We start from the raw sequence: 23,577 nt of genomic DNA on the forward strand, positions 1-23,577 counted from the left end.
AGAGTTGGGGGTAAGACTCCAGGTTTTCCACATCAGCGTCTGCTCTAAGAGAGTAGGTGGAGTAGTTTTAGCGATCTTATATAACTAAGGCCAATCTAGAGCAGAACCAAAATAACAGCTTTCCTACCTCAGCCCTCAGAATAGTGCCAGGAGAGGCTCAGTTTATGGACCATGGGGAAATTAAGACTGTTTCTCAGTAGGGGTGCTATTGCCAGTTGGGATGGGACAGTTCTTAGTTCTGGGGGACTTATACATTATAGTATATGAGGTAGCATCCTTGACCCTGGCCCGCAAAATGGGAGTAGAAGCACCCTGTTCCCCACCGGTAGATATTATAAACAAGAACTCCCTCCCACATTTCTAAGTGCTCCTTGGGAATAGGCTGGGAACCAATAATTTAAGACTGGGGTGGAGCTCCAGAAATAGCTGCCAACAAGAGCTAGCATATTAGGCTTTTCCAGTTTAAGATATGTGTGCTTGTATTTGGCCCAGAGCTGACATAAGGTAAGAGGGAAGACAGCTTTCACCTGGCATTTGTCCAGATTCTAGTTCATGAAGAATCTCCTTTCTAGATATTTTTTGACAATTAGCAAATAATGGTATGTTTCAAATAGTACTTATTTATGCTCCTAAATCTATCTTCACTCCTTACACAGGGGAGGCAATGCCTGTGGCTAAGAAATTGGGCAGCCCAGTGATTGCTGGTTCTATTAACCAGAATGGGTCACTACTTATCCGTGCTACCCACGTAGGAGCTGACACAACCCTTTCTCAAATTGTCAAACTTGTGGAGGAGGCACAAACTTCAAAGGTAACTTAACTCCCTAGGAGAAACAAAGTATTTTCTTTAAATCCTACTCAGTATTAATCTTGATCTAGTTTTTATATTTTCCTTTGATTAATTCTATTTGCATTAATATGGAGTTTATTAAAATAGTTCTGTTTGTGCTCAGTACCAAAATACTCTCTTCATCATCAAAAAAGGAGACTTTGATATACATATTATTATTTTTTTTTAAATTCTAGGCTCCTATCCAGCAGTTTGCAGACAAAATCAGTGGCTACTTTGTTCCTTTTATTGTTATTATTTCCATTGTTACCCTCTTGGTTTGGATTATAATTGGATTTCTGAATTTTCAAGTTGTGGAAACCTACTTTTCTGTAAGTGACTTGTAACAATTCTTTACCCTGTGTAAAATAGTTTGTGAATTTTTTGCATAGGTAATTAATCGGAAAATAACTTTAATAATTACTAGTATCTTTAAGGAACTGGAGTAGGAGGGTGATAAGAACAGCATTTGCATTTCTATAAATATGAAATATTTCCTTTTAGAAAGACTTTTTTCATTATGACTTGTGATTTTCCCAAAGCAAGTACTGAATTTTTACATTTTAAACCTAGTCTCATTCCCAGCATGATTTTGCTTTCACAAAAGACTGTAGATATATTGAGGAAAACCTCATGATCTCAGCCCTGCTGTATACCATCTGTGTGATCTTAGGTCAACTTAATTTCTCTCTGAGCTTCAGTTTACTCCTCTATAAAGTGAAATTTTAATCCCATTCTGCATAACTTGTTGTGAAAGTTAAATAAGGTGATGTGATAGAAATGCTTTGTAATTTATTAAATGCTTTATAAATACAATATTAGTGCCTACGTTTTTCTAGTTCTATGATGGTCTCTAAAGTATGGTGTCATAAGGTGGTAAAGTAGACCTGGACTCTACCTCATTTTAGAGATACAATCTTTAAGTCACTTAACTTCTTTTAGCCTCAGTTTTGTCATCTGTAATATAGTGATAATAATATTTAAATTTCAGGATTGGAACTAGTGTAGGTAAAAACATACACATATGACAGCATAAACTTAGATGTCTGTGAAAGTCCCTTCTAACTCTGTTTCTATATAGATACACAACTCTTAAATGAACACTTAAAGTATTTGAGAACTTAGTAAGAACCTAGCACTGTAAAGCCATTACTAATAAGAAAGTCTTACTTTGTTGGTTTCTTTGTTTTTAAAAATGCTGTTCTGTACACTATTTCATGCTGTTTGTCCCTTCAATTAAATAACAAGTGGAATCATAACAACTATGTATCTATTCCATGATGTGGTCATTAATATAATATTAAAAAGTTTCTTTAAATGATTCATGTTGGTTAAGCACATATTGAACAAGAGGATTACTGGAAGGTATTTTGGAATGTGTATCATGAGTTCAGGGGGTCTTAGGAGATCTATCCTAATAAAATAGTCATATATACCCACACAAGCAAGTATTAAATGTCATGAAGAGCTATAGTACTGCCAGATATACTCAGTTCACATTGTTATATCCAAAAGAATTTTATTGAAATGTGATTAAGATCCCTTTGTACATTGGGTGATTTTTTTTCATTGTCTTGAGAGAATAGTGTGAAAAGCAGAGTTATGGTTTCAGTAAATAGAGTTCAGTATTCTTTTTGTTTAGGATCAGTTTTGTTGAGAATTAGGCCACATGTTTGCAGCTATTCTTAAAAATCTCTAAATCACTTATAGTCTCAATATGGGGCAAAAAATGCTTGTTCCTTACATTCACTCCATAGTTTGTAACTCTGAATCAGTAAAATTGAAGTCTTGACTTTAGGACTGTGACTTGTTTACCAGTTATGTCACAATTTCTTATATTCATTACAAAGTTTTCTTACTAGTAACTAAAACATATATGTTGGTAGCTAAGTAAGATTATGTGTGACTTCAAAATTGAGGTTTTATTTAAACAGGGTTAAGCTTTGTTCCTTTTGTTTTCTACAGCTTTAAATAAATAACCGAAATTCATACCTTTCTTCTAAAGGGCTACAACAGAAGTATCTCCCGAACAGAAACGATAATACGCTTTGCTTTCCAAGCCTCTATCACAGTTCTGTGCATTGCATGTCCCTGTTCCCTGGGGCTGGCCACTCCAACTGCTGTAATGGTGGGTACAGGAGTAGGTGCTCAAAATGGCATACTAATCAAAGGCGGTGAGCCATTGGAGATGGCTCATAAGGTAAGACAGTCCCCAGAACTAAGAATTGTCCCATCCAAACTGGCAGTAGCACCCCTACTGAGAAACAGTCTTAAATTATTTCCCCATGGTCCATAAGCTGAGCCTCTGCTGGCACTATCCTGAAGGCTGAGGTAGGAAAGGTGTTATTTTGGTTCTGCTCCAGATTGGCCTTAGTTATCTAAGATCTCTAAAACTACTCCCCCTACTCTCTTAGGGCAGACTGTGATGTGGAAAACCTGGAGTCCTACCCCAGCAGGACTAGAGAAGTCTTTAGGGCAGGCAGACAGAAGAGGTATTTGCCCAAGTCTTCCAGGCTTCTAACCTATTTGTGTGTGATTCCATGTTTGTGCAACTCACCAAGAGGTACCACTGTGATTACAGTGCAGGTTCTTTGCCTTTCTGTCACTAACTGACAGTTTGCAACTATGACTTCCAGAATATAATCACATCCCTGATCTCTCTCATATTAGGATTTTCACGACAATCTCAATCAAGGCTACTTGACTTTAACTAAAACCATATTTCTTCTAGTATGTTCTTATGAGGATATAAACTATATACAGTAGTAAACACAGAGAGCAGGTTAGGACAGATTTGGGACCTCATCTAGCCAGTGAATACAGGCTATTAGTTTTTATAGTATTTTTTTGAATTTTGATATAATTTCATTTCAAACTTAAAGAAAAGTTGCAAGAATGATATAAAGAACTCCTTTATGTCCTTTACTGCAGATACCAGATTCTTTTCCCAAGAAGGACATTCTCTTACATAACCACAGTCCAAAGACCAAAATCAAGAAATTGATATAGTACTATTATCTATAGTCCATATTCCGTTTTCCTCAGTTGTCTCCATAACATCTTTAATAAGCTATTTTTTCCTCTTGTCCAGAGCCATGGTTTGTATTTAGTTGTCATATCTCTTTTCATCTTGTTTCCTCAAGCTATTTATTCATTTTTCAAGATTCATATTCTGAGTTTACTATGAGGTGGTGGTGTTCTCTAATCCAAACTCTTCCTTTTTCTTTCTGGGCTGCATTTCCCTTATTGATTCCCTCAGCTGTCTCTTCTCAAGCCAGGTTTCTCATCTTGACCCAATAAAGTCAAAGCAACCCAGAAGGTCTTACCTGGTGTTCAGCTTAGTTACGTACTTACCTTTCTCTTAGAATCATCTGCCTAATCCCCGATTTCCCCTACGGATCTATAATTTGTCAGTATTGAAAGCCTTTATCTTTCCCTGAAGGCACTACTAGAGGCATCTCTTAATTGCCTATTAACAGTCAACCCTTAACAGTTAGTTCTAGTTGTTATATCCACCGTAGGTTGAACATTTACAAGGGGGAGCTATTAGGTATAATTAAAAGTATTTCTTCCTTTATTCTCCCTTCTTTTTGTTCTCCCAAAGACAGTTTATTAAGTCAAATTAAGTCAAGGATCAGATTATTAAGAAACAAAATAGTAATGTTTATCAAAATAAACCTTTCTCTCATTTCTGGAAATGTGATAGTAAGGATTACCAAGTCATTTAGGTGCATTTTATTTTAATTTTCTTACAGGTAAAGGTAGTGGTATTTGATAAGACTGGAACCATTACCCATGGAACCCCGGTAGTGAATCAAGTAAAGGTTCTAGTGGAAAGTAACAGAATATCACGCAATAAGATCCTGGCCATTGTGGGAACTGCTGAAAGTAACAGTGAACACCCTCTAGGAGCAGCCATAACCAAATACTGCAAGCAGGTACAATTTTTTCCCTTGTGTATTAATGTAGTCATCTCCTATAGGAATTACTCAGACCAAATCCAAACTGGTGTTTGATTATGGTTTACGTATATAGTTGGTATGAGGCTAGAGAGACTTGTATTTTCTCATTTTGTTTTATATGTCTTAGATTCTTCATACAGAAAAGTATAAAGATGAAAACAGAAATTGATTATAATCCTACACAGATAACCCCTGTTGACTGAAAAAGGCTAAGATAGAAGTAATGCATATTTTGTAGTAGGAAAATTTCAGATACTTCAGTTACATAAGGAAAAAGGAAAGCCTCATTCCCTGCCCTCTTCCATAATTCCTCTATGCAAAGTTTAACAAATGTTAGCCTGTCTTTTTAAATAACAGTTTTATTGAGATAAAATCCACATCTTATAGTTTATCCTTGTAAAGTATACAATTCAGTAATTTTTAGTATATTCACAAGTGTGCATCCTTAACCATTTTTAAGGCATATACCAAAATATATGCATTTATTATCTTTTGAACTTTACATAGAAAGGTCACAGAGTGACCAGTCTTTGGTATCTTGCTTTTTTTGGGTTTGTTTGTTTGTTTTATTAAATGATTTTTTTTCCATATCAGGACATATAGATCTGCCTCATTGTTTTTAATAGCTATATCATATTGTACAATTGTTTTTTAGCTCTTACAATGTACAGTTAACATCCTTGTCAGCTTTTGCAAGTTTATCTCTATGTTAAAAGCCTACCAATGCAAAGGCTAGATCGAAGGATACATGCAGTTAAATTTTGATGAATATTATCAATGCCCACATGTCAAGTAGTACCAACACCCACACGAAAGGTTGTACCAGTGTATAGTTTCACCAGAACTTATGACTGCCCATTTCTCCACATTCTTCCCACTTTATTTTTTCCAATTTAATAAGTGAAAAATATTTACTGATTGATGGTTTGCTTTTCATTTCCTTAATTATGAATAAGGTTAAGCAAATTGTCATATGTGTATTGGCCATTTGAATTTTTTTTTCTGTAACCAGTCTGCTTGTATCCTTTGCCTATATTCCATAGAATTGTTTATCTTTTTTTCATTGATTTGTATAAGGCCTTTGCAAATTATCTCACATAATTTTATAGTTAAAATGCTGTAATTTCTACCATTGATGTTGCCATTTCTTTATTTGTTCTTTCCTTTTTACCTATTAACTATTACTGACCTGGCTTCTTTAAACCCACATGGAACATCAGAGAGGATAAAGACATAAAGGACCAGAATTCATTTGCTTACAAAGGACACAGAATTATACTAGAGAGACACTCTGGTAACTGAAGGCCCTGTTCTTTGTTACTCTTTGTCCTCTACTGAATAGAAAATATGACTTGACAATAGAATTAAATATTTAACTTATAATTCTTTATTGGAAAGGGCAGAGAATATTGATAAACTTTCCAAGTTTTTGTTCTCTATGCTTGGTATACATTTTAGAGAGTAGGACTAAAAGGATTCTGAGGTTCTCCTGTAACTTTGAACACTATACTCAATGCTCTGTTCCTTTATCCTTATTAAAATCCACTGTCAAATAGGCAATGATAAGTGACAGTTTTATTCTAAACATTTATAATTAACTATCAGTAACCTTTGATTTTGCTAATGATGACCTTGGATTATTAAAACAGCAGAAGAAATCCTTCTGTTTCTATTTGTTAGGAGCTGGAAACTGAAACCTTGGGTACCTGCACAGATTTCCAGGTTGTGCCTGGCTGTGGTATTAGCTGTAAAGTCACCAATATTGAAGGTTTGCTACATAAGAATAACTGGAAGATAGAGGAAAATAATATTAAAAATGCATCTCTGGTTCAAATTGATGCAAGTAATGAACAGTCATCAACTTCGTCTTCCATGATTATTGATGCTCAGCTCTCAAGTAAGCTAATAATTTTCTTTGTAGTACGAATTATGGGACAGTAATTAACAGATGTCTAACTGTATAACCCTGAACTGTTATATAAGAAACAAAAATCGGCATCATGGTTTCATTCTCTCAAATCAATTTTACCATAGGCCTCTCAAGAACATTTTCCAACTGTGCTCCTTGATTCCACTATAGGGTGATAAGTCTAGCCTTAGATGACCTTCCATCTTTTTTCCGCTATCTTTTTATTTCTCATCACAGCTACTCCAAATCTTTTATGTCCTTCACAAGATCCTGTGGCCTTCCCCCTAGTTCCCTAAGCAATCTCATTATATAACTTTCTTACTAATACTAACTTTCTTTCTTATTATAGTGGCTTGTAACCTAATTTTGAATCATGAACCTTTGGAGGAATGTGATGAAAGCTATGCTCACCCCTCAGAAAATTTCTTTTTTGAAGGTTTGCATATATCCTAAAGCCCATCCATGGAATTCTGTTAAGGATCCCGACTTTACTGGCTCTCTGTTCCCTGCAGGACAAAGTCCAATCTCTCTGGACTTTGTTCGAGATCTGTTCCCCATGATATTCTGCTGATTCCCTGTACTACCCATCTTGTCTTTTTCCATGGCCCACTGCTTCCTATGCCATGTATTCTATATCCCATCCATATGGAACTACCTAGAGTTCCTCCTTACATCATGTCATTTCATGCTTATTAGATTATTTTATTTACTCTTTTCTCTGGATAATGTCCTTGCCCACAATGACATCTACCTCATGAACTTATTTTCATCTTCTAAGACTCATCGCGCATCTCTCTTCAGTAAAGCCTTCACTGACTAGCATACATAGGCAGATATATTTGCTCTTCTTTTTTAATCATAATGGTACTCTGTTATTGTACTAGGTACACTGCATGAAAACATTAACCTGCCTGATGCTACTAAACTGCAATTTCTTTATTATTTTTCTATAAACTTCTAGTATCAAGCACACTGGCACATAGCAATTTTGTTCATTTGATATTTTTATTAATCACTGTTCAAGACACTAAAAAGTCAGCAGTGAGCAGAAAGTCAAAGAAAGACAAAGTCACTACTCATTGAACTTAAATTCCTAGTGGGAGAACATAAGACAGTGAGCAAATAAATTTTTAAAATATAGTATGTCTTATGGAGTTAGTGCTATGGAGAAAAACAAAGAAGGGTAAGGGGTGTAAGGAATGCTGGGAATAGCCATTCTTATTTTATGTAGGATGATAAGGGTTGGCCTCATTGAGAAGGTGGTGTTTGAGCAAAAACCAGAGGAGAGGGAGGGAGAAAGTTAGGTGAGTATCTGTGATAAGAGCATTCCAGGCAGGGGGAATGTCAAGTACAAGAGATTTGAGCCAGGAGCATGCTTGACTAGTTTGAGGAGCACCAAGGAGAGCAGAGAAAATGAGTGGGAAGAGAATATGAGGTGAGATCGGAGAAGGTATTACAGGACTAGATCAGGTAAGGATGTTGGAAGGACTTTGGTTTTTACCCTGAGATGGGAAGCCACTGGAGAGTTTTGAATAGAGGAGTGACAGAATCTGACTTAATGTTTTAAAAGTATTACTCTGGCTGCTCTGGTAAAAATATACTGTTGGGGGGAGGGCAAGGGCAGAAGCAGGGAGATGAGTTAGTGGACTATTGCCATAATCCAGGTGGAAGATAATGGTTGCTTGGACTAGCATGGTAACAGTAGAGGTCACAGGAAATGGTAAAATTCTGGGTGTGTCTTGAAGCTGGCTGACAGATTTTCTCACAGGTTGGCTATGGAGTATGAGAGAAACAAGAGTTAAGAATTATGCCAAGGTTTGTGATCTAAGCAATTTAGAAGGGTGGGGTTACTATTTAAATAAGATGGGGAAGACCACAGGTGGGACAATATTGAAGAAAACTGATCAGGAGTTCAGTTTTTGATATGTAAAGTTTGAGTGCCTTTTAGATATTCAAGTGGAGATATCACATAAATGGAAATATCAAGTAGACAATTGGCTGCACAAGTCTGGAGTTCAAGGAAACAGATTGGGTTGGAGATACAGAGTTGGGAGCTCCACTTATAGATCTGCGCTATCCAATATGGTAGCTACTAGTTGCATGTGACTTTTTAAATTTAAATTAAGTAAAATTTAATTTAAAATTCAGCCCTTCAACCATACTAGCCACATTTCAGTGCTCAATAGCTACATGTTGTTAGTGGCTACTTTATTAAACAGAGCAGATATAGAACATTTCCATCATCACAGAAAGTTTTGTTGGATGGTGCTGGTATGGATGGTATTTAAAACCACAAGACTGGGTAAGATTGTCAATGAGTGAGAGTAGATAGAGAGGAAAAAGGAGATTTAAGGATCGAGCCATACATTACTACAAATTAAGAGGTCAAGGTGATGAGGAAGAATCAGAGAAGAAGACTGAGAAGAAGGGGTGAGCGAGGAAGTAACTCGTAAGAATGAGGTGTCCTAGAAGCCAAGCAAAGAAAGTATTTCAAGGAGTGAGTGATTAACTGTGTAAAATGTTGCTAATAGGGCAAGTAAAATGTAGACTGAGAATTTGCCGTTAGGTTTTAAAGTAACCTGGTGTACAGTATGAACAATTCTTTTAAGTAGAAGAGAAAAAAGTTTTTTTGGAGTGGATTTATAAGACAACAAGAAGATAAAAATATGACCCAATAGATAGAAATCTTGCAAGAAGTTTTGCTACTTACAGAAGCAGGAAAATGGGATAGTAGCTAGAGAGGTAAGTGAGATCAAGAGCTTTTTTTAAAATTTTACTGGGGTGACAATAGTTAGTAAAATTATATAGATTTCAGGTGTACAATTCTGTGTTACATCATCTATATATCCCATTGTGTGTTCACCACCCAGAGTCAGTTCTCCTTCCATCACCATATATTTGATCCCCCTTACCTGCATCTCCCAACCCCCACCCCCCTTACCCTCTGTTAACCACTAAACTATTGTCTGTGTCTATGAGTTTCTGTTTCTCATTTGTTTGTCTTGTTCTTTTGTTGTTTTTGGTTTATATACCACATATCAGTGAAATCACATGGTTCTCTGCTTTTGCTGTCTGACTTATTTCACTCAGCATTACACTCTCAAGATCCATCCATGTTGTTACAAATGTTCCTATATCATCTTTTCTTACCGCCGAATAGTATTCCATTGTGTATATATACCACAACTTTTTTATCCGTTCATCTATCGAAGGACATTTTGGTTGTTTCCATGTCTTGGCCACCGTAAACAAAGCTGCAATGAACAATGGAGCACACGTGTCTTTATGTATAAATGTTTCCAGATTTTTGGGGTAGATACCCAGGAAAGGGATTGCTGGATCATATGGTAATTCTATTTGTAATTATTTTTCTAATTTTATTTTATTAAATTTATTGGGGTGACAATTGTTACTAAAATTACATAGATTTCCAGTGTACAATTCTGTATTACATCATCTATAAATCCCATTGTGTGTTCATCACCTAGAGTCAGTTCTCCTTCCATCACCATATATTCGATCCCCCTTACCCTCATCTCCCACCCCCCACCCCCCACCCCCCTTACCCTCTGGCAACCACTAAACTATTGTCTGTGTCTATGAGTTTCTCTTTCTCATTTGTTGTCTTGTTCTTTTGTTGTTTTTGGTTTATATACCACATATCAGTGAAATCACATGGTTCTCTGCTTTTTCTGTCTGACTTATTTCGCTCAGCATTACTCTCTCAAGATCCATCCATGTTGTCACAAATGTTCCTTTATCATCTTTTCTTACCGCCGAATAGTATTCCATTGTGTATATATACCACAACTTCTTTTTCCATTCATCTATCGAAGGACATTTTGGTTGTTTCCATGTCTTGGCCACCGTAAACAAAGCTGCAATGAACATTGGAGCACACGTGTCTTTATCTCTAAATGTTTTCAGATTTTTTGGGTAGATACTCAGGAGAGGGATTGCTGGGTCATATGGTAATTCTATTTGTAATTTTTTGAGGAACCGCCACACTGCCGTCCACAGCGGATGCACCAGTCTGCATTCCCAACAACAATGTATGAGGGTTCCTTTTTCTCCACAGCCTCTCCAACACTTGTTACTATTTGTCTTGTTGATGATAGCCATTCTGACTGGGGTGAGGTGATATCTCATTGTGGTTTTTATTTGCATTTCTCTGATGATTAGTGATGTTGAGCATTTTTTCATATGTTTATTTGCCATTTGTATGTCCTCTTTGGAGAAATGTCTCTTCAGGTTGCCTGCCCATTTTTCAATTCGGTTGTTTGTTTTTTTGTTGTTGAGTTTCATGAGTTCCCTGTATATTTTGGATATTAGCCCATATCGGAGGCACTGTTTGCAAAAGTCTTCTCCCATTCAGTTGGATACCACTTGATTTTGTCAATGCTTTCTTTTCTGTGCAGAAGCTTTTCAGTTTCATGTTCCCATTCGTTTATTTTAGCTTTTACTTCCATTACCTTTGGAGTCAAATTCATAAAATGCTCTTTGAACCCAAGGTCCATAAGTTTAGTACCTATGTTTTCTTCTGTGCAGTTTATTATGTCAGGTCTTACGCTTAAGTCTTTGATCCATTTTGAATTAATTTTTTTACATGGTGACAGATAGCAGTCCAGTTTCATTCTTTTGCACATGGCTATCCAATTCTCCCAGCACCATTTATTGAAGAGGCTGTCTTTCCTCCATTGTATGTTTTTAGCTTCTTTGTCAAAAATTAACTGTCCATATTTATGTAGTTTTATTTCTGGGTTCTCAATTCTATTCCATTGGTCTATGTGTCTGTTTTTCTGCGAATACCGGGCTATTTTGATTATTGCAGCCCTGTAGTACAAGCCAAAGTCAGGGTGTGTGATGCCACCAGTATTGTTCTTTTTTCTTAAGATTGCTTTGGCTATCGGGGTCTTTGGTTCCAAAGAAATCTGATGATTTTTTGTTCTGTTTCTTTAAAAAATGCCATTGGGATTTTGATGGGGATTGCATTTAATCTGTGTATTATATTGTTTTGGGTAATATGGCCATTTTAACTATGTTGTTTCTTCCAATCCATGAGCACGGAATGTCTTTCCATTTCTTTGTGTCTTCTTCAATTTCTTTCAAAAATGTCTCATAGTTTTCAGCATATAGGTCTTTCTCATCCTTGGTTAAGTTTATTACTAAGTAGTTTATTCTTTTTGCTGCAATTGCAAAAGGAATTTTTTTGTATTTCTTTTTCTGAGATTTCATTGTTAGTATATAGGAAAGCAATGGACTTTTGTATGTTGATTTTGTAGCCAGCAACTTTACTGTATTCGTTGATTGTTTCTAATAGCTTTTTCGTGGAGTCTTTAGGGTTTTCTATATATAGCATCATGTCATCTGCAAAGAGTGATAATTTAACTTCTTTATTCCCAATTTGGATTCCTTTTATTTCTTTCTCTTGCCTGATTGCTCTGGCAAGGACTTCCAACACTATGTTGAAAAGCAGAGGTGATAGGGAACAGCCCTGTTGTGTTCCTGAACGTAGAGCAAAGGGTTTCAGTTTTTCACCATTAATTATGAGATTAGCAGAGGGCTTGTCATATATCGCCTTTATTATGTTAAGGTATTTTCCTTCTATACCTGTTTGATTAATGTTTTAATCATAAATGGATGTTGTGTCTTGTCAAATGCTTTTTCTGCATCAATTGATATAATCATATGATTTTTGTCCTTTATTTTGTTTATGTGATGTATCACATTGATGGATTTGCGTATGTTGAACCATCCTTGTGCCCCGGGGATGAACCCCTCTTGGTCGTGATGAATAATCTTTTTAATGCATTGTTGTATTCGATTTGCTAGAATTTTATTTAGGATTTTTGCATCGGTATTCATCAGAGATATTGGTCTGTAGCTTTCATTTTTTGTGTTGTCCTTAAAAGGTTTTGGTATCAGGGTAATGTTGGCCTCATACAATGAGTTAGGGAATACTGTCTCTTCTTCAGTTTTTGGGAAGAGTTTGAGAAAGATTGGTATTAGATCCTCTTTGAAGGTTTGGTAGAATTCACTAGTGAAGCCATGTGGTCCAGGACTTTTGCTTTTGGGAAGGTTTTGGAGGACTGATTGAATAACATTACCGGCGATTGGTTTGTTTAGATTTTCCAGTTCTCAGTGGTTCAGCCTTGGTAGGCTATATGTTTCTAAGAACTTGTCCATTTCTTCTAGGTGATTTAATTTGGTGGCATATAGTCCTTCATAGTATTCTTGGATGATCCTTTGTATTTCTGTGTTGTCCGTGATAACTTCCCCTTTTTCATTTCTGATTTTGTTAATTAGTGGCTCTCTCTTTTCATCTTAGTGACTCTAGCCAAGGGTTTGTCAATTTTGTTAATCTTTTCCAAGAACCAGCTCTTTGTCACGTTCATTTTTTCTATTATCTTTTTGTTCTCTATTTCATTTAGTTCTGCTCTGATTTTTGTTATTTCCTTTGCTGCTGACCTTGGGTTTCACTTGTTCTTCTTTTTCTAGTTCTTTAAGGTGTAACATGAGGTTATTTATTTGGGAGTTTTCTTGTTTCTTGAGATAGGCCTGTAATGATATAAATTTCCCTCTTAAAACTGCTTTCTCTGCATCCCCAAGATTTTGGTAGGATATATTTTCATTGTCATTTGTTTCTGTGTATCTTTTGATCTCTCCTCTAATTTCTTCTTTGACCTGGTCGTTCTTTAAAATATGTTGTTTAATCTCCATGTATTTGTGTTTTTTCCTGCTTTCTTTTTGCAGTTGATATCCAATTACAAAGCCTTGTGAACAGAGAATATGCTTGGTATGATTTCCATCTTCTTAAATTTGCTGAGACTGATTTTATGTCCCAATATATGGTCTATCCGTGAGAATGTTCCGTGTACACTAGAAAAGAATGTATAGTCTGATGTTTTAGGATGAAGTGCTCTATAAATGTCGATTATGTCCATTTCATCTAATGTGTCATTTAGGGCTGCTATTTCGTTATTTATTTTCTGTTTGGATGATCTATCTATAGCTGTCCATGATGTATTTAAGTCCCATAATATAATTGTGTTTTGGTCAATTTCTCCCTTTATTTCTGTTAGTAGTTGCTTGGTATATTTCAGTGCTCCTTGATTGGGGGCATAAATATTGATGACTGTTATGTCTTCTTGTTGTACAGTCCCCTTCACCATTATGAAATGTCCATATGTGTCTCTTGTTATCTTTTTCACCTTGAAGTCTGTTTCATCTGATATCATTATGGCTACACCTGATGTTCTCTGTGTACCATTTGCTTGGAGTGTCAATTTCCACCCTTTCACTTTGAGTCTATGCTTGTCCTTGTGGCTGAGATGTGTCTCTTGGAGACAGCATATGTTTGGGTTTAGTTTTTTGATCCAATCTGCTACTCTGTGCCTTTTTATTGGTGAGTTCAGTGCATTTACATTTAGGGTGATTATTGATATGTAAGGATTTCCTGTCATTCTATCTTTAGTTTTCTGGTAAGTCTGTGTCTCCATTGTTTCTTTGCCTTTTTGTTGTTGCCTGTTATTTCTGTGTGGTGGTATTCTATGATGTTTCCCTCTGTTTCTTCTTTTGTTACAGTATATATTTCAGTTCTGGTTTTTTTTTTTTGAGTGGTTACCCTTAAGGTTATGTAAAATGAAGTTTGATATTTAGAGTATTCCGTTTTCTTCAGCATGCTTACTTTCTCCATTCCCATATTCCAGTTCAGGCCTTTACTCTCCCCCTTTTTATGTTTTGGTTGCCACAAATTGTTCCTGTTGATGGTGGTCGAATAGCCTCCTTTAGTATTTCTTGTAGTGCAGGTCGTGTATTAGAAAATTCCCCCAGCTTGTGTATGTCTGGAAAGGTCTTTATTCCCCCTTCATATCTAAAGGATATCTTTGCTGGATAAATTATTCTTGGCTCATAATTTCTCTCTTTCAATAGTTTGAATATTTGGTTCCACTCCCTCCTGGCTTGTAGAGTTTCTGCTGAAAAATATGATGATAATCTGATGGGCTTTCCTTTGTAGGTTACCGTCTTCTTTTCCCTGGCTGCCTTGAGGATTCTTTCTTTGTCGTTGATGTTAGACAGCTTCAATACAAGGTGCCTTGGAGAAGGCCTGTTGGGATTGAGGCAATTAGTGTTCTATTTACTTCTTGGATTCGCGGATCCAGTTCTGACCACAAATTTGGGAAGTTCTCATTAACAATTTGTTTGAATATATTCTCTGTTCCCTTCTCTGTTTCTTCTCCTTCTGGTATGCCCATTATTCTTCTATTGCTCTTTCTGATGGAGTCAGAAAGTTCTTGTAGAGTTCTTTCATTTCTTTTAAATCTCAAGTCTCTTTCTTCTTCCATCTGTGTAATTTCCAGGTTTCTATCTTTGATGTCACTGATTCTTTCCTCCATCTGGTAAACTCTACTACCTAAGCTGGTTATTTCATTCTTAATTTCTTGTATTGAGTTCTTAATCTACAGAAATTCCATTTGGTTCTTTTTAAAATTTCAATCCATTTCGTAAAATGCTCATGTTGTCCTTTGATTGTGTTTCTGAGTTCATTAAACTGCCTTTCCGTGTTTTCTTGCATCTCTTTGAGTTTTTTCAGAACTGCAATCTTGAATTCTCTGTCATTTAAGTCACGTATTTCCATATCTTTAAGTTCCTTTTCTGGAGACTTTTCACTTTCTTTCTTAGCTGTCTTTTTGCCTTGATTATTCATGGCAATTACTGATTTATTATTTCTCTTCCTAGACTTCTACAGGAGTGGCTTCTGCAACAGGTTGATAGGAAGAGGTCTTTCTTTTGTTTTCCAGTACTTGTTGGTAGAGTGTTTTATTTTCTCTCCGACTGCAGTCTTTTTTTTTTTTTTGTCTCACACGGTAGTGCTATGTTTTCTCTGCACTATTGCAGCTTCTCACACAATGTGAGGATTCCCTGGGAGATGGGCTTCTCCTCTGTTAATAGTTCGCCTGGGTCACAGGGCGCAGTGTCCCGGTGGGTATGCAGACAGCTTTTGAAATTCCAAAGCTCTTCCTGCACCAGATTCAGAGCCGGTATGTTTCAGCAGTTCTGTTTACTCCTGCAGCGATCCGTCCAGATAGGTGGGGCCAGGGGAGGGGTTAGTTGTGAGTGGTGGCCCAGAGCAATGGCGGTGACCACCACCACAGGTCATCCTGCTTCCACAGCTCCCTCTCCTTTGCCAGAACTAGTTGGGCTGTGAATCTGTCTCTGCAATCCACAGTTCTCCGAACAGCGAATATTCTGTTCTTTTGATCTGACCATGCTACTGTTCTTCTTCTAGCAGCAGGCAGGTGTGGGCAGGGTGAGCTCTGGGAGGGTAGGGAGGGGTCGGCTAGTCTTAGTGCCTAAGGCTCCCTTTCTCTGCTTGGCAGTGAGTGCTTAAACCACCGTTTTCAGCCTTCTTCCCTCAGTCTTTTCTCCGAGGTCTCTGCCGCGATCGTTGGGTTCAGCCGTGTTATATGCTGCCCCCTCAGCCCTGTGGGCCATAAGCGGAACCCTAGCAGTCCGAGTTCTTCCCTGTCCCACAGCTGAGGTATTTCCGGGATGCAGCAAGCTCGGAACACTGAGCTACGTCTGCGTCCTGCGCCCCCGGGGCTCCATCTCCTCCCTTCTCCCTTACCTCCTTTCCCGCTCATGCGATTCGCCCACCTTAAGGTGAATTCAGTGTTGGGCGTCTTTGTCTTGCCTGTCTGCTCTGCAGGGAGTCCTTTCTGGAGTTATTGTTGTTCGATTATTTGAAAATTCCAGGGGAGCTTTATAGAAGCTCACCTCACGCTGCCATTTTGATGACATCAATGCCTTTTTCTTTTTAAGATAGGACTATCTACAGTAGAGGCAGAAAATTTGATTATGCAGGAATGGGGTGAGAATTGTTGGAGAGATGATCTAGAATCGGCGTTGGAAGGGGAGCTGGTACACAGTTGGAGAGGTTGCCCTTAAATAGAAGCGGGGCAGTTTGTACTAACAGAAGGGAAGCTAGATTAATGTGCATAAAGGCACAGATAGTTGACTAGATCTGATGAGAACTTGTAGAAGTTCTCTTCTTGTTGCTTTTATTTTCTCTCTGAGGTAGGAAGCAGAGTCATCCTCTACCATGAGAACGGGAGAAGAGATCTAGAAGGAATGGGGAATGAATGGACCAAGGAAATGTGGTAGACTTGCCAGACAGCACTAAGGGCCTACTTAAAGTTAGTGGTCACACATTTAAAATGAGACATCAGGATGGTTATATGTTTTTAATCAATCAGATTCAGCTACTGATGTACAATAAAAATGTTTAATTTAATTTAATTGCTATAGAAGGTCAAAGGGAAAAGTCAAAAGGAAAGCTTCACTAAGGAAGTAACATTTTGGGCCAGCCGGGTGGCTCAGTTGGTTAGAGCACAAGCTCTGAACAACAGAGTTGCCGGTTCGATTCCCACATGGGCCAGTATTCTGCGCCCTCCACAACTATATTGAAGATAACAATCTGCCGCTAAGCTGCCAGAGGGGCGGCCAGATGGCTCAGTTGGTTAGAGCGCAAGCTCTCAACAACAAGGTTGCTGGTTCAATTCCCGCACGGGATGGTGGGCTGCGCCTAGTGCAACTAAAGATTGAAAACGGCGACTGTACATGGAGCTGAGGTGTGCCCTCTACAACTAGATTGAAGGACAATGACTTGGAGCTGATGGGCCCTGGAGAAACACGCTGTTCCCAATATTCCCCAATGAAATTTATTTTTAAAAAAGAAAGTAACATTTGAACTGGCTTCTGAAGAATATGATGGAGTTTGGCGTCTTGAGAGTAGGGCTAAAGATATTCCAGTTAGAGGCAGCAACAGATTCAAAGGCCCAGAGGCATGGAAGAACATAGTATGTTTCTTGAAAGCATGGAAATCACTGTTGCAGGTTGTGTGCTACTAAAAATACAGTGTAGTGACTGTGCAGAGTTAGACAGGAAGAACGTGCCTCATGGGTTTGTAATAAATGTTAAATGAGCTCACTAAATGTTATTTCTGTACTTTCTTTCAGATGTTCTGAATGCTCAGCAATACAAAGTCCTCATTGGTAACCGGGAGTGGATGATTCGAAATGGTCTTATGATTAATAATGATGTAGATGATTCCATGACTGAACATGAGAATAAAGGTCGAACTGCTGTATTGGTGGCAGTTGATGGTAAGGTTTTTCATAAGTACACTATGATTCAATGTCATGATCTCAGTTATTGTTTTATGTGTATTATTGAAAGTCTTCTAAGCTATGAGTGTTATTCAAATGCAGCCTGAATGCAAAGTTAATTACAATGTATAAGCTTGATAAATTACGTAGCATTACTAATTTTAAGTGGGCCCTTTGTGCTGTCTGGCAATTCTACCACATTTCCCTAGTTCATTCATTCCCCATTCCTTCTAGATCTCTTCTCCCCTTCTCATGCCAGAGGATGACTCTGTTTCTGACTTCAGAAAAAAAATAAAAGCAATCAGAAGAGAATGTCTACAAGCTCTACATAAATAGCAGTACATAATTGTTACCAATTAATTTAAAATTCTCTTGCATTTGTCTGCCTTTATGTTCCTCCCTAGCCTATGTTTTTAAAAAGCTAATCAAGGATTTTTATAAACCTAATAATAACATAATATTAACTAATAACAAACTATAATAATATCCAAAATCTTATCCCAACACAATGTCAATTTTACTTGCATATATTCCATTTCCTTTTTCTTAATTAAAGTTTATTAGGGTTACAATTGTTAGTAAAGTTACATAGTTTTCAGGTGTACAATTCTGTATTACATCATCTATAAATCCCATTGTGTGTTCACCACACAGAGTCAGTTCTCCTTCCATCACCATATATTTGACCCCCTTTACCCTCATCTACCACCCCCCTCCCTCCTTACCCTCTGGTAACCACTAAACTGTTGTCTGTGTCTATGAGTTTCTGTTTCTCATTTGTTTGTCTTGTTCTTTTGTTGTTTTTGGTATATATACCATATATCAGTGAAATCATATGGTTCTCTGCTTTTTCTGTCTGACTTATTTCACTTAGCATTATAATCTCAAGATCCATCCATGTTGTCACAAATGGTCATATTTCAACTTTTCTTATACCGAACAGTATTCCATTGTGTGTATATACCACAACTTCTTTATACATTCATCTGTCGAAGGACATTTTGGTTGTTTCCATGTTTTGGCCACCGTATATAAAGCTGCAATGAACATTGGAGCACAAGTGTCTTTATGTATAAATGTTTTCAGATTTTTGGGGTAGATACCCAGGAGAGGAATTGCTGGGTCATACGGTAATTCTATTTGTAATTTTTTGAGGAACCTCCACACTGCCTGCCATAGCGGTTGCACCAGTCTGCATTCCCACCAACAGTGTATGAGGGTTCCTTTTTCTCCACAGCCTCTCCAACACTTGTTACTATTTGTCTTGTTGATGATAGCCATTCTGACTGGGGTGAGATGATATCTCATTGAGGTTTTTATTTCTCTGATGATTATTGATGTTGAGCATTTTTTCATATGTCTATTTGGCATTTGTATGTCCTCTTTGGAGAAATGTCTGTTCAGATCGTCTGCCCATTTTTCAATTGGGTTGTTTTTTTTTGTTGTTGTTGAGTTGCATGAGTTGTTTGTATATTGTGCATATTAGCCCCTTGTCAGAGGCACTACTTGCAAAAATCTTCTCCCATTCAGTTGGTGGTTGCCTCTTTATTTTGTTGATGGTTTCTTTTGCTGTGCAGAAGCTTTTAAGTTTGATGTAGTCCCATTCATTTATTTTAGCTTTTACTTCCCTTGCCCTTGGAGTCAAATTCATAAAACGCTCTTTGAACCCAAGGTCAATAAGTTTAGTACGTATGTTTTCTTCTATGCAGTTTATTGTTTCAAGTATTATGCTTAAGTCTTTGATCCATTTTGAATTAATTTTGGTACATGGTGGCAGATAGCAGTCCAGTTTCATTCTTTTACACGTGGCTTTCCAATTCTGCCAGTACCATTTATTTAAGAGGCTGTCTTTTCTCCACTGTATGTTTTGTTTCTTTTTCAAAAATCATCTGTCTATATTTATGTGGTTTTATTTCTGAGTTCTCAGTTCTATTCCATTGGTCTACGTGTCTGTTTTTCTGCCAATACCATGCTGTTTTGATTATTGTTGCCCTGTAGTACAAGCCAAAGTCAGGGAGTGTGATACCTCCAGCATTGTTCTTTTTTAAAATTGCTTTTGTGGTTGCAAACAAATATGATGGTTTTTGTTCTATTTCTTTAAAAAATGCCATTGGGATTTTGATGGGGATTGCATTAAATCTGTATATTGCTTTGGGTAATATGGCCATTTTAATTACTTCGATTCTTCGAATCCATGAGCACGGAATGTATTTCCATTTCTTTGTGGCTTCTTCAGTTTCTTTTAAAAATGTTTTATAGTTTTCAGCATATAGGTCTTTCACATCCTTGGTTAAGTTTATTCCTAGGTATTTTATTCTTTTTGCTGCAATTGCAAAAGCAATTGTTTTTTGTATTTCTTTTTCTGAGATTTCATTGTTAGTATATAGGAATGCAATGGACTTTCATACGTTGATTTTGTAGTCGGCAACTTTACTGTGTTCGTTTATTGTTTCTAATAACCTTTTGGTGGAGCCTTTTGGGTTTTTTTATAAATATAGCATCATGTCCTCTGCAATAAGCGAGAATTTAAATTTTTCATTCCCAACTTGGATGCCTTTTATTTCTTTCTCTTGCCCGATTGCTCTGGTGAGGACTTCCAACACTATGTTGAAAAGCAGAGGTGATAGGGGACAGCCCTGTCGTGTTCCTGAACATAGAGCAAAGGGCTTCAGATTTTCACCATTAATTATGAGATTAGCTGAGGGTTTGTTCATAGTTGGCCTTTATTGTGTTAAGGTATTTTCCCTCTATACCTGTTTGATTATTGTTTTGATCATAAATGGATGTTGTGTCTTGTCAAATGCTTTTTCTGCATCTACTGATAAAATCGTGTGATTTTTGTCCTTTATTTTGTTTATGTGATGTATCACATTGATGGATTTGCGGATGTTGAACCATCCTCGTGCCACTGGGATGAACCCCACTTGGTCGTGATGAATAATAATCTTTTTAATGCGTTGTTGCATTCGATTTGCTAGAATTTTGTTTAGGATTTTTGCATCTGTATTCATCAGAGATATTGGTGTGTAGTTCTCTTTTTTTGTGTTCTTCTTACCAAGTTTTGCTGTCCGGGCAATGTTGGCCTCATAAAATGAGTTAGGGAGTACTGTCTCTTCTTCAGGTTTTTGGAAGAGTTTGAGCAGGATTGGTATTAGATCCTCATTGAAGGTTTGGTAGAATTCACTGTTGAAGCCATCTGGTCCTGGAATTTTGCTTTTGGGAAGGTTTTGGATGACTGATTCAATTTCGTTACCGGTGATTGGTCTGTTTACATTTTCCAGTTCTTCATGGTTCAGCCTAGGAAGGCTATATGTTTCTAAGAACTTGTCCATTTCTTCTAGGTTATTGAATTTGGTGGCATATAGTCCTTCATAGTATTCTTGGATGATCCTTTATATTTCTGAGGTGTCCATGATAACTTCCCCTTTTTTCATTTCTGATTTTGTTAATTAGTGTCTTCTCTCTTTTTATCTTAGTGAGCCTAGCCAAGGGTTTGCCAGTTTTGTTAATCTTTTCAAAGAACCAGCTCTTTGTCACATTAATTTAATCTATTGTCTTTTTGTTCTCTATTTCATTTAGTTCTGCTCTGATTTTTATTATTTCCTTTCTTCTGCTGACCTTGGGTTTCATTTGTTCTTCTTTTTCTAGTTCTTTAAGGTGTAACATGATGTTATTTATTTGGGATTTTTTTTGTTTTTTGAGATGGGCCTGTAATGATATAATATTTTTTTAAATATAATTTTCCAATTTTATTTTAGTGCTACATAATATATCAAACTTATACACTGTAATTAACTTAATCATTCCCCTGTTGCAATTTTAAGCTAGTCCTAATATTTCGTTATTGTAAATAGCCCTACAATAAACATCTTTGTTTTATGTGCTGTCTTTTGTTGAATTATTTCTTAAGGTAAATGTCTAGCTGTGATATTAGTTACTCAACATTTATAATCCTTGCTAAGTATGGAGGTGGTATCTTACTATGGCCTTTTTAGGTCCAGGAGGAAGCAGAAAATATCGTTTGTTTTAAAAATAAAATAACGACTTGCAGTGACTTTTTCCCCCAGTATAAAATGCCAGTTTTATCTCCATCCACCCCTTTCATCTTAAAAAAAAAAAGAAAAAAAAGTATTAGTTTTTCAGTTAATTTGTCATTAAATTAGCTAAAGTGTTGACCAATACTTCTCTAAGAAAAAGAGTCTTTTAGTATCCAGTAAGGTCTCTTCATTTTCCTATTCCTAGCTTCATTAGTAACCCCTACCTCACTCTGTAAAATTTTCGTAACTGAATATGGAGGTTTTTTGCGGGGTTTGTGGGATAAAGTCTTTGTTGGCCTGGAGATATTTTGGTTTAAGCCAAGCCGTGAACAATTTTACTTCACAAAATTCATTTCTTTTTAAATTTTTTTAATTTTAAGTCAGAATGTTATTCTACTTCTACCGCATTCCAAACTCTCTTATTTTCTGGTGCTCCTATATTAGATGAGCTGTGCAGCTTGATAGCTATTGCTGATACAGTGAAGCCTGAAGCAGACCTGGCTGTCCATATTCTGAAATCTATGGGCTTAGAAGTAGTTCTGATGACTGGAGACAACAGCAAAACAGCTAGATCTATTGCTTCTCAGGTAATTGGTTTACTTAGTTGTTGGAGTGGAGTATGTGGTAATTTCTAATTCTTCATATACATTTTCTTTCTTGCCTTCAGATGCTAAAAACTTTGTATTATCTATTATTTTCATTGTCACTGAGTAGCTATATCTGGTTCCTTAAAGAATTAGCATCCTTTGCAGGAAGTACTTTGGGCTTTGTGTGCTATTGTAATAGGTAAAAAGCTATTTGCGTAGTTTATGAAATGCTTAAGTGATAGCATGCAACAGTTTCTGTTGATGCTTCCTTTGAAATGTTGCTTGTATTTTTCACCAGTGCTGCCGGCCTAAGCCAGACTCATCCTCTCATGCCTAAAATACAGCAGTAGCTCCATGCACCAACCTTTCTAGTCCATCCTGAAAACAACTATGGAACCATCTTCCAATGCACCACTTGACATATCATTTTTCTGCTACTAACCCCTGCATTTGCCTTATCTTCAAAACTTTTCTCATATTAGTCTTTTCTACTTTGGAATGCCTTCTCCCCTCTTCTATTAAATAACACAAGTAAAATACAGAAGGTTATAAAGTAAAAAGTTTGTTACCTTCATTTTCCCCAAGTTCCCTGTCCAGTCCTACCCCCTCCCACACACTTTTTCATATGCATGTATGTTCATATACAAATGTATAGTTTGGTATTTTCAACATAAATTGGATCATTTTTGTACACATTGTTTAGCAGTTTGCTTTTTTTTAATATAACAATATGTATGCCTTGGATCTTTGTTCATGTATGAACATAAAAAATTATTTCATCCTTTCTACACTGCTGCATGAAATTCCATGGTATGGATGTATCATAATTTATTTAACCATTCCTCTAATGATGGGCATTTAGGTTGTTTTGAAAACTTTGTTGTTACAAACAGGGCAGTAACGTGCATCCTTGGACATACTTCTTCTTATACATGTACAAGTATGGCCAAATATAGCTAGATATGGAGTTGCTGAACCAAATTATGTGCGCACTTTGATAGATGCCACCAAATACCCTCGAAAAAGACAATACCAATTTACACATTCACCAACAGCGTAGAAGGGAGCTTGTTTCTCTCCATATT

At 36.8% G+C, this 23,577-nt stretch overlaps 1 protein-coding gene across 3 annotated transcripts in view; it reads left to right on the forward strand.

The window, feature by feature from the left end:
- Positions 1 to 23,577, forward strand: part of ATP7A (ATPase copper transporting alpha) — a 122,764-nt gene that overhangs the window by 90,742 nt on the left and 8,445 nt on the right. For all 3 annotated transcript variants that reach the window (XM_088795214.1, XM_019716367.3, XM_088795215.1), the window contains 7 exons: positions 657 to 811; positions 1,027 to 1,161; positions 2,835 to 3,029; positions 4,585 to 4,767; positions 6,472 to 6,688; positions 17,719 to 17,865; positions 22,350 to 22,492. In XM_088795214.1, the coding sequence (XP_088651340.1) occupies positions 657 to 811; positions 1,027 to 1,161; positions 2,835 to 3,029; positions 4,585 to 4,767; positions 6,472 to 6,688; positions 17,719 to 17,865; positions 22,350 to 22,492 (1,175 nt within the window). The remainder of the gene's footprint in view (positions 1 to 656; positions 812 to 1,026; positions 1,162 to 2,834; positions 3,030 to 4,584; positions 4,768 to 6,471; positions 6,689 to 17,718; positions 17,866 to 22,349; positions 22,493 to 23,577) is intronic.

The sequence above is a fragment of the Rhinolophus sinicus genome, chromosome 18, assembly GCF_057876585.1.
Source record: "Rhinolophus sinicus isolate RSI-liver-muscle chromosome 18, RSI-T2T, whole genome shotgun sequence".
In the NCBI taxonomy this organism is placed as follows: domain Eukaryota; kingdom Metazoa; phylum Chordata; class Mammalia; order Chiroptera; family Rhinolophidae; genus Rhinolophus; species Rhinolophus sinicus.